General features: G+C 36.8%; 1 protein-coding gene across 7 annotated transcripts in view; it reads left to right on the top strand.

The window, feature by feature from the left end:
* Window positions 1-16,096, top strand: part of LOC755739 (phospholipid transfer protein C2CD2L) — an 84,823-nt gene that overhangs the window by 15,439 nt on the left and 53,288 nt on the right. For all 7 annotated transcript variants that reach the window (XM_030977485.1, XM_030977487.1, XM_030977484.1 and 4 more), the window contains exons 2-3: window positions 5,157-5,252; window positions 12,717-12,836. In XM_030977485.1, the coding sequence (XP_030833345.1) occupies window positions 5,157-5,252; window positions 12,717-12,836 (216 nt within the window). The remainder of the gene's footprint in view (window positions 1-5,156; window positions 5,253-12,716; window positions 12,837-16,096) is intronic.

Below are 16,096 nucleotides of genomic sequence, written 5' to 3'. Positions count from 1 at the left end.
ATGATTATCTTATTTGTGATCACATTTTCCTAAGATTTTTACTGATCCCTTTCACTCATTTATTTGATGATTATTTTAATTTTGCATTTATTAAAATGATTTGTAAGCAGGGTGGAGATCGCCTTTAAATACAAATCAGAGAGAAAGATTAACCAGTTAATACTTGATAGATAGATATATACATGTAGACACTGAGAGAAAGATAGAAAGAGACAGAGAGAAAGATAGATAGAAAGACACTGAGAATAACATAAATAGAGAGACACCCCTCCTCCCCACCACCTCCCCCTCCTCCCCACCTCCCCACCTCCCCACCACCTCCCCCCTCCCCACAACCCCACCACCTCCCCCCTCCCCACAACCTTCCCCCTCCTCCCCACAACCTTCCCCCTCCTCCCCCCTCCTCCCCACCTCCTCCCTACCCATCCACGCATGTGCTGCAGAGAGCGCAAGAGAGCGATAGATAGATAAAGAGAGAGAGAGAAAGAGATACATGTAGATGGAGAGAGAGAGAGAGAGAGAGAGAGAAAGAGATAGATAGAGAGAGACTGAGACAGAGAGAGAGAGAGAGAGAGAGACTGAGACAGAGAGAGAGAGAGAGAGAGAGAGAGAGAAGGCATGATAACTTTCTTATTTCTTCTCCAGTCTTGTTCACAGTAGTTCACCCTTTCCTTCAGAATAGCTTAACATCAGACTTGAATTTTCCTGTAATACTGTTCCTTTTTTGTTTTAATAGTTGGGACCAAGCTCATGACCAATTCACTTTTCTTTTTCCTAGACTAATGTATAATGAACCAGCCCTGTTGCTTTCAGTAATCAGAACACTTGGCCTTTAAGCTTGTTCATGTTCACTGGTAACATGGCTGCTAATGACATCCGCTAGTCTACAATTAAGACCCTTCCTGGTGACCTATGCATGAGGCTGCGGCCCAGCATACTGAGGCTGCGTTCATATAAGAGTTTATTGAAATACATTTTCTTCAAGAAAATGTTGCATTTGAGTTAGTTTTCTCCGGTTATTCATAGTACAAGATCAGGTAAATCTGGAAACACAATTTGGCTAAAATGATGCTTTCTAAAACATCTGCTGGAGTGCAATGGAAATCTCAAACCTGTTTCAATAACATGAAAGTGCATGTAAAAACAAACCCTACAAAACCTGTACATTGTACATGTACATGTACATGTAAATGGAATATACATAAAGGTGCATTTTCTGAACCCTTACTATCGAAGGCTTACTAAAAAAGATGGCCCCTACATGTACTGTATAAATCATTTCATATTAACTACATGTATATTTATTGTTTATCACAAATTTTATGAACTGGTTACAGCTATTGTCGTGGGAACAAACAGAGCCTGACGAGAGTACATGTATTTTATTTTTAATTTTTAAACCCAATACGTTCAAAGAATGTTTCAAATTTGTGATTTGACCATTTTGTCAAGAACCTGATTCTAGCTAGAAAATGTTTTCTGAACGCAGCCGGAGGGAGCATGCATAGTGAGCTATTTACGTCATACTGATGTTTCAGCATTCTCCGGCAGGCAGTCGTATCATGATGACTGAGCTAGTCAGGCTCTAAAGCTAGCTTGGTCGGTAATCAAACCAAATACCATGTCTAGTCTGCAATTAAGGACAGACCTAGCTTGCGCTCATTGCAGGCTGCATGGCTCAGCTTTGAAAGGGAGCTGGAGAAGCGTTCTTCTTCTACATGTATGTGCCATATCCTGAGACGTTGGCAACCATGGATCGACTGCCACAACTCTCTATCCCATATATTCTATGAAGTAATTCATTCTCCCCGAGATCATTTCCACATTCAGAAATCCCACTCCTTAAGTGTTACGCTGTACATATCTAACATTGCATTCAGCATTTCGATTTAAGCTTTACGAGAATCGATAGCTACATACATACAATTTTACCTTGTTTCTAACCTGAACAATGTGTCATTGAATGTTGTTCAGCTGAACACATGTATCGTAGCTGACCGCATACATGTACATAGCTGAAGGCAGTTCTTTCTTATAGCTGAACGCAGGTAGCCGCATGTTTCCAAATGAAAACTCAATAAAGAATCAGTCTTGTTGTACATGTAGTCTGAACTTGGTATCATACAGATATTAAAAAACCTAAGTGAGGCTCATCATGAACACGCTCTGATGATTGTTCACCTATCATGTCAATTGTTTGCTTCAGAACTGTTTTCTTTTAATATAACGTTTCGATATGCTATATCTAGTCTGTATGCCCTTTTAGCTAAATGAGATTCTTTATATGTTTCTTTATTATAATTTCATATGAGTTTCTGTTAGTCTGAATAGACCAGCTATTTATGAAATGATGAGCAAAGTTTATGTAGAGAGACACCGAAACTGAAACAAGGAGAATGTTGGAAAACAACTGAACAGATAAATAAGCAAATAGGCAGAATACGAGAAAAATTAATTTGGCCTTGTTTTTTCTTACGTTCGCCATACTTGTAACTGCCCGGTACTAATACAATGGCAATTTTTCTTGCACACTTGCTATTGTGAATCTCATGAATGGTTCAGATTTGTGAAAGTTTCATGATCACTAATACTGTATGATACTAAACTACTGACTAGATTTGAGAATTTCTGAGTTAATGACCGTTTTTTTGCAATCTGAAATAAAAATAACCCAAGAGTTTCTACTCTTTGGAATATATTCCAGTCTCATGAGTGCAATTAATTTACAACCAGTAAATTATGGACCCAGTTGTATTTCATCATAATTACTTTTTTATTACCTCATGTGTGAGGCTCTTCCTTTGCTTAATTAAGACCTGTGTTTGCACTGTACATTGCGCTTGCATATACTGTACATGTAATGTTAGCACAAGGGAAATCTTTTTGGGGTGTCTATTAGTAATTCCAAAATGTTCAGGTGGGTGTAGTCTAGATGTTACTTAAGAAACAACATTAAATGGCCTAAGTCCAGACTCTGCAAATATTTGCTGGCTCGCTAGAAATAGATCTGGCTCCGTTTCATCGCAAAACCATGAGCGAACTTCAAGGACCTAAAATATACACCCTGTATCTGAGCTGCAGTATATTGCCCATGAATTTGGATTTATTTTTCCTTACCTCTTTTGATGAAATGATTGTGGGTTTAAGTCGGAATAGTTTTCTGTACCATTTTCAGAAAGTAATGTGAGAAGATGGTTTATTCTTGATAGATAAACTTTATTGGTCAATCTAAACAGTCACAGAGATTGATTAATAAAGTTCTGAGAAGATATATGTACTCTACTTTATCTACATGTATCAAGATCAAGAATAAACCATATTCACACAACACTTTGTGAAAAGTGCTAAAGCAAAGGAGTCCAATATCATGGTTGACAGTGTACATCAAAGCTGCATGCATTTTTTCCAATGATGTCAGTTTGGATAGAAAATACCTTTTCTCCCAAAGAAACACGGTGTTCTGTAAAATGTTTAGAATTCCTATAGCCTAGAGGCCAAAGACAGTGCCCACACTGTGTAAGGTTTAAGAGGCTTTTGAACATGCCCGTGTGAAACTTTAAAGCTATGACACATTTTGGGATTTATTATCAGGTTACAATCTAGATGGATGTAGTTCTATAAAAAGAAGGCTAAAATGAGTATTTCAGTAAAAAACCTTAAAGGCATCATTTAACACTGTTAAATCTGAGATGCACGACCCTAAGTGTTATCAGTGTCTGTAATATGGTGTAATATATTGAAGCCCTAAAAAAATTGCGCTTCAAAATGATCAAGAAGTACCTCAAAAAGTAAAAATCGTTGAGTGACCTCACTGACCTGTTTTACCATACTCTTTTCCCAGTAGACTGTAGTGTTACATGTATGAAAATCGTTTGGCAAACGTAAAATTTGGTTTTGATTTCCAATCATAAATATCTTGATAATCAGACAGGCGATCAGCTTGTAAAAGTAATTGGGTTCCTGACTGACCTAAAGGTTTATAATTATCATTGCAGCATGAGCTAAATCCAGGATTTTGTTTCAGAATCTGAAACAAAGTTACTGGATCCCTTTAACAAACACTAATACTAAAACTGGCCATCTCCTGTAATTACCATGCTGCTTCTCTGAATGATTTCAGGTTCAATCTGCAAACGCGCTGATTTCATTTAAAATTTGTTGTCTGTTTTCATTCATAAACCAAACCTTTTTTCATTAAAATTGTGTTGCAGTCCAAGTTAATTATAGATCTGAAAAGGCAAATCCTTTCAACCCCATGGAAAAGAAGAATGAATACAGCGTTACCATGGCAACGCTGCTCCAAGGACATTGTGGATACCGTCAAAATGAAAGTCAAAATGAAAGACTTTCCAGCATTAGCTTTGATTGAGTTGCAAGACAGAGAGAGAGAGAGTTGTAGAGGCAAAATTCAAGCCCCTTATTCTTTAATCATATTATCATTGGAAAAGATGCTCAAACCTCAGATTTTCATATACTGCATTTTGTTAAAATCATATTAAAACTAAAATGCTAATGGGAGAGGTGCACAAGAGATATATATCACTGATTTGCTAATCTGTGTTTACAATATTACAGAAATTTAAACTTGAATGCTGGATAAATTTCTTGTCTTGTACCAGATCTATCTCAAACTTCACTGATCTGTTTTATCTCCATTTTCTGCTTATATCAATACCAAGTTCAATTGATAATGCACCTCCCTTTTAAGTAGTATCCAGGGCTTAAATTCATCCAAGGCACCAAGGCCATGGCCGCGGATGCCCTTTTGATTGGCCTCAATGCCCCTCTCACTGGCCTTGGAGATTTGTTGTGCCCTTTCCAATTCTTCCTATTTGTTCTGTAATATAGGAATGTACCCTACAGAAAAACGGCCTTGCCCTAAAAATATTGAAATTTAAGGCCTGAGTATCTTTTGACTTGTTGAACATTTATGTAGTTGAGAGCCAGAAGGTCATCAGTAAGATACAATATTCTTTGTTCAGTAGCATCACCTTCCTGATTTGATTTTGTTTTTCTTGTACGAACAATGATTGACTTATTATTATTATTGTTTTAATCGTGGAAGCGTATTGATTTCTCATATGGCTTGACTGAATTGACATTTTGAAAATTTTGAATCTTTATTCTGTTTTTTTCTTTCTTTCTTTTTCTTCCAGAGCTCAGTACAAGTGACCTTTGATCGGATCAAGCCCGGAAGTGCACCCCCAAAGTTCCAGCATGTCCAGGCAGTTGCAGGTCCTAAAGATCACTTGGTACGTAGAAATACACCATTAAAATACTTCAAGCATCAATAATTCATGCAACATTATGGGCTCATATACAAAGTAAACGAACAGACCAATTTGTTTTATCAATAAAATATACATGTACATGTAGCTTGGGAGAAAAGTGAAATATTAGCGATTAATATGAATATATACAGTTGTATGCCAACTTTTCCTAAGGGTCTTTATACCACTACAGTCTATTGGAAAAAATGAGTATGGTAAAACCGGTTACTCAAAGTTTTTTTACTTTTTTGAGGCACTTCATGATCATTTTGAAGCGCAATTTTTTAAGGGCTTCAATATCCCACCATAACATAGACACTGATAACACGTAGGGCCATGCATCTCAAATTTAACATTGTTAAACGATGCCTTTTAATGTACATACATGTACATGTATGTACAGTATGTGTGATCACTGTCTCTCGCAGGCTGCTACAGTATAAATGCAGTGATGCTTCATGTTCCAAGAATGGCTTCATTCTATGAGTGATTATTGCTCACATTACGAGATCCTGACTGTAGACTCTGTTCCCCCAGCCCCTTCCTTCCCCATACCACAATGTTCTTACTTGTCTGCATGGTCCAGTCATATATTAAATTAATAACTTCCCTGCCACTGCCACAGCCACAGCCACAGCCCCAATGCCAAGGGCAACAGTTAGGGGAGGTCTCCCTAGTCAAGCTGACTAGTTTACCGGCATCTTCGTACAGAGAATATGCAACTCAATTGCTAATAAGATTGTTTCGTAGTTATGGCTATATTTATCCTTGGGGCTTTCAGGCTATGATAGTGCAATAGGTACCGTACTATTCTATCGCCTTCCTTCATATTTTTGATTGAAAAAAGAGAGAATATTGATAGAAAATAGACCCCGGGTATTTCACACGAGAGGAAGCGGGTATTCAGCTCAAAACCAAATGAAATTATCTTTTATTTTGTTTTTACTGCTAATACAGTGGGGACAGTTTTAATGAGATTTCCTCTTAATTCTGTTGCCTGCATTTGTAGCTTTGTGGTGGGTATAACATCGGGTTGATGGGGCTAGCCGTTCATAGCCCTTGTCTATTCTTTGCTGCACATAACAATGACCAAATCTTCACCCTTTTCATGTTGTCATTTATTTCAGGCTGTCTTTTGTATTTCAGTGGATACGTTTACTTTCTGTAAATTGTAAATTTAATTACTTTAAGCCATATTTGATACAAAAAAAAACATTTATGAATGTACCAAATTTAAACACAATTAAATAGGTTTGGGTTGGGCATGAAAAGTTTGGGTTTATGACTTTGAGAGTACATGGGTTTAAAGAGAAGGTTGAGTTCTGGGAAGAGGTGAAAAATAATTTGTGAGCATTACCATTGTATTATGCAATTGTGAAAGAACATCAGATAAAAACTGTTCCCTGAAAAGCACGGCTCTTCAAAGGCCTTATTATTCTAAATATGGCACGTTACATCATACAAATCTGAACAGATTTTGTTTATGTACCACATGTTTGTGTAGTCCCATATATACATCTTTCTGTGTACAGTGCTCGTAACTTTACCCGGACTGGGCCAAATGTCTTATAATTTTGATGATTCCAGAACCTTGCAGTACACACCAATACTTAATATGCTAGATGATCAACCTTTTCTGATTGATTTCACAACATTTCTTTCACAATACAATCGCATGACCAGAACTCAACTTTATCTTTAAACGCATATTCACGTTCATAGGTTTAATTTAGTCCAGGGTTGAAAATTCATAAATTCAATTCATTCATTGGGCTATTGTCACCGGAACATGAGCCCCACCCCTCATCACTTGTAGATTTACATGTGTACCTGTTTCGCTGTGTATGCTTCATCTGCTTTTAGAAACGAATGGCTTGTTTTCTTCGCGTTCACCGCCTAACATGTGTACATGCAGTTGGCGTCTAGTGGCAATTTTACCGAACTATAATTCCATTAGCATTGATTATGATTACCGCTGATGGATTATTTTACGAGTAAATGAATAGGTGTGCAAGTCACTGTCCATGACACGCTATATAATGCATGTATCGGTACAGTGGAACTTTGTACAGTAAGCTATCTCCATGAAATGAAAAATATTCCATTTACTTATGATAATGACAAATAATAATGAAAATGATGAAAATGATATGATAATAATAATAACAATAATAATAAAAGTAATAATAATGTGAATCATGGTAATAAAATGATAGTAATGATGATAAAATAAACGTGAATAATAATAATAATGTGAATAAGAAAAATAATAATGATAATAATAATAATAAGAGTAATAGTAATAATAATATTAATGGCAATAATAATAATGATGCTAGATTTACTACAACTAATAATGATAACTCAGGATGATGATGACAACATACATCATATTACACACAAAAATCTATTTGTTACCAATTTTTACGTTGATTAATCACACATACTGCACTTATAGAAGGTACGGGTACCTTGCTAACAGAATAGACTGATTGAACTATGCCATAAAAAGAGGCTTAATTAAGTCAATTTTAATCAATTTATCCTTGTGTTGGGGGTATACAGCTTACAAGTGGCAACCAATTAGTTAATGGAACGTTAAAGGTAAACATCAAGAACTGATTTTAAAAGTATTGTGAAAACATAATTAAAAGGTATTACAGTCAAACCTGCTTTAGTGACTTGTTGTCTACATACATGTACATGTAGACCACTTGTCTACAAGGACCACATTTGTTGTTTCCCTTGAAAATGGTTTCTCATTGAAACATGTACCAAAGGAACCTGTCTACAAAGTACAAAGGCCACTTTTTGTGTTTCCCTTGGGCGGTCGCTATAGACAGGTTTGACTGTATTTATACCAAGGACATCTAGAGAAGAAACTGATAATAACAACAACAACAAAATCTTTGTTTAGTGTCAATTTAGCTTGGGCTGATATCGTCTGTAGGACTTGAGAAAGGAATTCAGTTACAATGTATACTGAGAATATCACTTTAGAATATCACACAATGGCAATTCACAAGGCTCAACACTAACAGGCATCCGGAACACACGGTCACCCAGAATCTCAGTCCAGAACCCCTCCCCCCCCCCCCCCCAAAAAAAAGAAAAAGATTTGATCGTTTGGATTTGTAGGGAACCCCTCATGCTTTCCAAAATAGCAAAATGTCAATACTATGGGGCACATTTCTTTTAAAAATTGTAGACGGCGAGGATGAGCAAATAGAATCAATGTTACTACCGGAAGGCCTAATGACCTGAATGTGCCAGCAAAATACAGTAGATAAATAATGTGGGATCCCTCCTGCTCTTCTTAAAGGGATCCGGTAACATTGCCTCAGATTCTGAAACAAAATCCTGGATTTAGCTCATGCTGCAATCATAATAAACCATAAGGTCAGTCATGAACCCTGTGACTTTTACAATCCGATCGCCTGTCCGATTATTAAGATATTTATGATTGGAAATCGAAATTAAAAATTTGTTTTCCTAACGATTTGTTTAACACTACAGTCTATTGGGGAAATGAGAATGGTAAAACCTGTCACTCAAAGATGTTTACTTTTGGGGGCACCTCTTGATCATTTTGAAGCACAATTTTTTTTTAGGGCTTCAATATTACACCATATCACAGACACAGGTAGCACGTTCATTAAGGGCCATGCATCTCAGATTCAACATTGTTAAACAAATATATTGATCCATAAGAAACTAGAAATCGATCTTACTTGACCCACTGTCGTTGGATGTGCAGGAAACAGCAAGAACGCAAATCAGAGTTCCTCCTCTTCATTTAGAGGAATTTTGTGGTTGAGAAACAAGGAATCAATTTCAGTTGGCCAAATGACCTGTATAATGAGGCGTATGAGGTATCAGATACATGTATGACTAGGCCTAGATGCATGGTGATACATGCCTTGATACTTGGTTGAAAGCCGGGTATGTGACAAACAAGAGCTGCTTAAACCATCAACCTGCTGACCCAGATGCCTAGGCTGAGCAATGGACGTAACTAGTTACCAGTCTCTTACCAGTCTCGTATATTTGTTCAATAAAGGTATGTCTCCATCAGCTCGAGATTGCCAAATAGCCCGCTATTTCTGATTTGGGAAATAATCCCGAAGTTACAAATCGCGTCTTCATCAGCTCGAGACTCGACCTCTAAACTTGCAACTCGAGCTCGATATATTTTGCTCACTGTCACGCATAGTGCGAGTCTGAGGTCTGGTGAATCACCGGACAAATAGCGGGATATTTTGCAAACTAGCTCAAGATATCTTGGGATGATTATCTCCACCAAATATCACGCTAATTGCAACTTCGGGCTGATGAAGACGCGAATTAACTGGATAATTTGCTATTGGGATAGTTCAAATAGCGAGATATTTGGCAATCTCAAGCTGATGAGGACAGGTCTATATATTTGTTCAATAAGATGTCTGTGCAGTCATTCATACGGTCATTAAGGGATGGATTGGCCATCTGGAGAAAGTGTGCCCAGTCCAATGACCTTATATCATAGTTCTTGTTGGGACTAGTACATCTTCTGTTCAGAGTCAGAAGAGTGTTATCTCTGCATCAAACGGCGTGTCCACACACAAAACATTTTATCCCGAAACTCTATAACGAAACGTTGTATAAAGAATCATTGTATAAATTCCAGGGTGTCCACACACACAAGAAAGTAATCACGAAACTCTACAGCGAAAGTCGTATAGGTGCGCAATTTGCTACTGCGATCATGAAATGGAAGCGAAAATGAGAGGTCAGGTCTCCTTTCGCATGAGGTCACATTAAGCCCCGCCCAGTTATACCGCTCTAGTTCGACTAGTTATACTAGTTACGTCCGCACACAACACATTCCATGATTAGGCGTGATTAGGCATGATTAGGCGTGATTAGTTAGTTCGAAATGATGCCCAAACCCGCGTTTCGTTATACGACGTATCGTTAGTAAGCGTCCACACACACAATTTAATCATATATATGTAACTATCCCGAAACAGTATAACTAATCACACCTAATCACGGAAAATGTTGTGTGTGGACACGGGGAAAGTATAGTTAAAGCCCTTCTGGCTCCTAATGGCTTATATCCTCTAGAGTTGCGTGAGCCATGATCTTGGGACAATTGCTCTGTGATTCATTTGGTTACCAACTTCTGTCAAGATCAGTCAGATAAGAAGGCTGCTTGAGACCCAATTCGCTGTATTATCATATACCATTAAAATCATTGGAAGCCTGGTGGACATTGTAACTGGAAACCAAATAATTAATGGTTGATATATATCCTTTTACATTTTAAACCAGATGTAACTTTTACTCTGGACTATACATACTTTAATCTAACCCTCATCGTAAATAAACATCTTCAAAAGCCCAACTGGTACCCTACTCCTAACCCTATTTGACAAAATAAAGCCCACATCCATTGGTGCAGTATCATGTCGCACCATCAGTCATAAAAATGGCATAAACCGCTATTTATGGGACTTTCTGGATTTTACATCTCTAGTAGATCTACATGTACATGAGTGTATCAAACAAAACAGACACCATCTTCATCAGTACCATCTTGGATTTCTAGGTATCCAGAATGATCCTAAAGCACATTCCATCTGGTCTTTCTTAACCTCTGCTCTCTCCTGAAATGAGGATGAAGACATCACACTAACATCTCAAGGGATGGATGTTGACTGATTATGGTGTAAAGCTACATGTATGATGGGGATACTGCTTTCCATCTAGGATAGCATCTTGAAATGAACAACTTTCTAGAAGTCCTATTTTCTTATACATGTGTAGTATGTTGTTCATGATGGCACAATACATGAACTACATTAATATGTATGAAAACATGTTTTTTTAATTGTTTAGGGATTATGGTGACTTAACTAGTAGACTACCGTATTTGCCGGCGATAAGGCCGCACCGCCGCATAGGCCGCACCCCAAACTTTGACATTTCAAAGAGAGAATAAAACAAAACAAAAACAAATACAAAACAAAACAAAAAAAAAGCAAACAAACGGGCAAAACAAAATAATCATAATTTTCTTGAAAAACACAATTTTTTTTCTTCCAAACTGATACCAAATTCATCCATATTCTTATAATTTACCGGAAGTTTAGCTAAAAAAGTGATCGCAGGCAGATTTGGTGTCCGATATACCCCTACCACAATGTATAATGCAAAACTGCATGAAATGGAAAAACAAAATGGCGACTTCAGATGGATGTTCGCGGCAGCTCCGTTAGACTGTCCCTTCCTTTACCTTTGCAATGCATTGGCACGAACTTAGATCAAGATCTATCGGCAAATGTTGTGTAAGGACGTTTATTTTCGTCTTCATGTCAACAATGCAAGATAAAATTGTTGGTAAGATGTTTGGATATGTCCTGTACCATAGTGGTATTGTTATTTTACCGTTTCCAGTCCCATACGTGCAAGTTCGTGTTGGTTTTGACTTTCGTTTTTTTTTTTTTTACTCTTTCATCGTAAAGGCCGCACCCCGACTTTTTGATATTTTCTCTTCCAAAAATACTGCGGCCTTTACGCCGGCAAATACGGTACTGATTTTTGTCATTCTGGTATGATTAATACAGGAGCCACTGGGCTCCCAAAGGCATGGTTAATACTAACAATAATATTGGGCTACAGACAGTTTTCATTTCAATAGCTGGCATTACATCTCCATGTACTATCTTTAAAATTTCCAGCAACCAATCACAACCAGGGGTTTTGTGAGCGCTTTGTTCCCTATAGCTTGGGTTTATATTGTCCAATTTTAGCTTTTTGATTATTCTTGCAATTACTCTAATGAGTGCAAGGTGAAGGGCTTCAGTGTGTCTGTATTAGTTGCTATTCTTTGATGTTTGTATTACCTATCATGTCTATTATTTCTATCATCAAAGATCAACCGCCACTTGCTACCAGGATTGATGAGTACAAGCTACAATATTTTGGTCACGTTAGCGGAAGATGAGGAGACAACCTTGAAAAAAAAAAAATCATCATTCAAGGTACCTTTGAAGGAACGCGTAGCAAAGGAAGACCTAAGCTATGTGTGTGTGTGTGTGTGTGTGTGTGGTAGTGGTGGTTATTTTACCTGACTGCTAAGAAAGTATAAATGCTTGTTGGTGTGCAACCAGAGGACCGACGGCTTAGGTCCTCTCCGAGAGACATGGTAATGAGGATTATGCCTTTAATACCAAAAGGGCACTAGCGCATTGCCTAGGTTTCGAACCCGGGTCGCCTCCTAAGATGGAGTGACGCTCTTAGGGATGTCCCTGGCCACCCTCTCAATACACTCTACTGGATTGCAGGAGACAGATGCCAATGGAAAGGTCTCATCACACTGGTCACAACGGGTCAGCCATGACCTATTATAGACAACGCCGATCATTTCTTTAAACCATGTATTTTGCATTTGTTGTATCACAGATAGTGACTTGTCAGTTGGAGTCTGCAGGGTTTGGTTTCATCGTGTTTGCAACCCAGCAAACAGCTGCCAGTGTGAAGCTATCTACCTGTGATGTCAGTGTTAACAGGCTTTCTGGAAAGGTAATATACTCACCTTAACTTATTATATTCTAATTTTAATAGCCCATTACCACTATTTATCTAACCTCATTGGTCCTATTAATCACTAAATATTGTTTAAAGCCCCTCTAAAGTGTTGGGAGCCCAAATTTGGCATGGAAATGTGATAGTAAAATATCACTGAAATTGTATCATAATATGAAAGAAATTTTGTGATGTCAGTGTTAACAGGCTTTCTGGAAAGGTAATATGCTCACATTAATATATCATATTCTATTACAGTGAAACCTGTCTATAAAGACCACCCAAGGGAGACAACAAAAGTGGTCTTTATGTACTGGTTCCTATAGTACATGTCTCAATTAGAAACCATTTTTTAGGGAAGCAAACAGTTTGTAGACAGGTAGTCGCTGATTCAAATGATTTTTATTTCTCATTCAAAACATAATACAAGAATATTTATATCACAAAAAATATGCAATGGTACAACAAATATAATGGAAAAAGCACGAGAAATGAGGAACTAATTAAATCAGGTTTGACTGTATATTTATGAAAAAAGAAAAATTTAATTGCCCATTAACACTTAACATTAACACTAAAGGTCTATTTAGATAACCTCATTGATCATATTACTCACTAAATTTGTACTACCATACTTGTTCTTTTTTGATATCTCATTTAGATTATAGCCTTTATGTCATTTAAAAAAAACGATGTTAATAGCCCATTACCACTAAGTGTCTATTTATATAATTTTGTTGATCATATTAATAACTAAATGTATACCGGTACCTACATGTACATGTACACATTCTTGTTTACCATCTTATCTAGATTAGAACTTTGACTGTTTAAAAAAAATCCTGGTGCTCGGTCATCGTTGACAGAAAAAATTCGGAGAAGAGTATCATTAGACAGAAATTTACCATGAGAAATATTGCAAGGTCACATTCATTATGACTTTGTCATCATGTGCTGCCAAAGTTCAGTACACTTTTTTTGATAAGCACTGTATATTCAGAAGTCTCACCTTATACTTAGCTAATAATTTCTAACGATTCTACCTGGTGTACAGTGTATGTTAACATTTTCCTGCCAGTCTACATGTTCTTACCCCATACAGATTGTTTGGTTTTCCTTTCCCTTGTTTAAATTAATATTTTTTTATTCATTTGATAGGCCCTTCATGTACCCACTAAATGTAGACCTACCTGTACTACCTTAATATCTAATTTAGATAACCATATGCCCTCATTACTTAAAAATAATGTTTGCCTACTTAATGTATACTGATTTAACATCTTATTTAGATAAGGTTTTGTTTTGATGATTATTTTATTGCAGAGCAGGATATCAATACTCTGGAAGGGATGATCAAAGTTTGTTGTGTGCAAGTTATCAAACATACCTGTTCAATACTGGTAATTCAGGGAGAAATCCTGTTTCATGTCCATTTTTGAGTTAGTTTCCTGAAAATTTGGCCTGATTTTTACAATATATATCACACAAATAAAAATAGAAGATATATGCAACAAACTTTGCATCCTTCTCCAGGGCATAACCCATTTATTTATTATTATTATTTTACTGACACATATTTTTCTTTGACTTCTGTGTAGAATCCTTGATTTACACCCGAACTCCTTGATTAACACCCTAACTCCTTACTAATAATACCATCATTTTCCCTTTACTAATCACCCTGTAATGACAGCTTAACACTAAGGTAGGTGCTAACAACTTGGTGTCTGTCTTCTTCTTGTGAAATGTCTCAATCAGTATTCATTATAAACAAATCATTTTGGTCTTTATGAACTCTTTGAAAAAGAGTCCGTTGGGAACTTCACCATCAATCTGATTTTGTCAATGTCAAATGATTCTTTTTAATGCTTTAAAATTTGTCCTGCACAGCCACTTGTAATATTTGCACTATCACATAATTATTCATGTACTTTTAAACTCGGTATGATATGTACAATCCATCACTTCTCTTAGGCAAATAATTAAGGATCAAATAGAAATGCTCACATATATATTTCTACAAATGAAGAATAGTTGTATTGTTAAAGGTAAAGACCAGTATTGGAAACGCCCCAATTTCAAAAAATGAAATGGAAGCTCTCATTACCAATCATGTGAAAGAATATGTTTTGACTAATACATGATGATAAAAAATTTGCCGGGAAACTGCCTACTAATTCATATATTTGGTAAATTTGTTTCTCTCATGGTCTGTGAGAGATATAGGGTAGTCCCATATACATCTTTCTGTGTATAGTGCTTGTAACTTTACGAAGAATTGGCCAAATTTTTTATCATTTTGATGATTCCAGAACCTTGCAGATGCTATAGATGCTAGATGATCAACCTTTTCTGATCGATTCCACAACGTTTCTTTCACAATGCAATCGCATGACCATAACTGGTCTTTACCTTTAATAGAGAAAATCAAATCTTTCAAATCTATAGTACTTGTTGTTACATGTACATGTATGTGTGATTTTGCCTTGTTTTGTTTTGTTTTGTTTTACAAGTGATCTGTGTTTCAGTTATCCTTTTTTTTCTTCAAAGCAAAGCTTTATATGCAATCCTTCTTGTTTTTTTTTGTGTGGATGGGGGGACATTAAGACACATTAATTTAACAAGATGACAAGTAATCTTTTTATGTTCCCTCCTTCTGCAACTTTACTTCATCTCCTTGGACTGTGCCAGAGTTAGCAAGGCATGCAGAACAAACATTAAATGTTGTACTTGGGCTTAAATTGTGGTGTAAGATGTGCATTATGATTCTTTTGAGATGGTTGATGGGTGACACGACATTTGCTCCTGCGACAATTGCTCCGGGCTTTATTTCGTCTAAGATGTAGGGTTAGGGTTAGGGTTTCAATAGGGTTTTATGTTAGGTTTAGGGTTAGGTTTAGGGTAGGGTATAGTGTTGAATCCAGGGTTGAAGTTAGCCATTCGATTAGTGTATGAAATTTACAGCGGAGCAATTGTCGCCGGAGCAAATGTCATGGAATCGGTTGATGCCCACCACAGTACATGTAGTCCACAAGCAGAAATACAAACATCTGAAGTTGACTCTTGGAAGGAATTTGAAGTCTCTTGTCGGGGTTCATGCTTTTCAGGGAACATTTTTTATCTGATGTTCTTCCACACTTGCAAAATAGAATGATAATGCTCACAAATTATTTTTCACCTCTTCTCAGAACTCATCCTTCTCTTTAACGCCCACTCTATAATAAAGTTAATAACCAACATTGGGATATATCGCTAGA

Source organism: Strongylocentrotus purpuratus, unplaced genomic scaffold (genome assembly GCF_000002235.5).
Source record: "Strongylocentrotus purpuratus isolate Spur 01 unplaced genomic scaffold, Spur_5.0 spur5_scaffold_1, whole genome shotgun sequence".
NCBI classification, from domain to species: domain Eukaryota; kingdom Metazoa; phylum Echinodermata; class Echinoidea; order Camarodonta; family Strongylocentrotidae; genus Strongylocentrotus; species Strongylocentrotus purpuratus.
The sequence above is the reverse complement of the archived record's forward strand: the minus strand, read 5'-3'. Positions and strand labels throughout refer to the sequence as shown.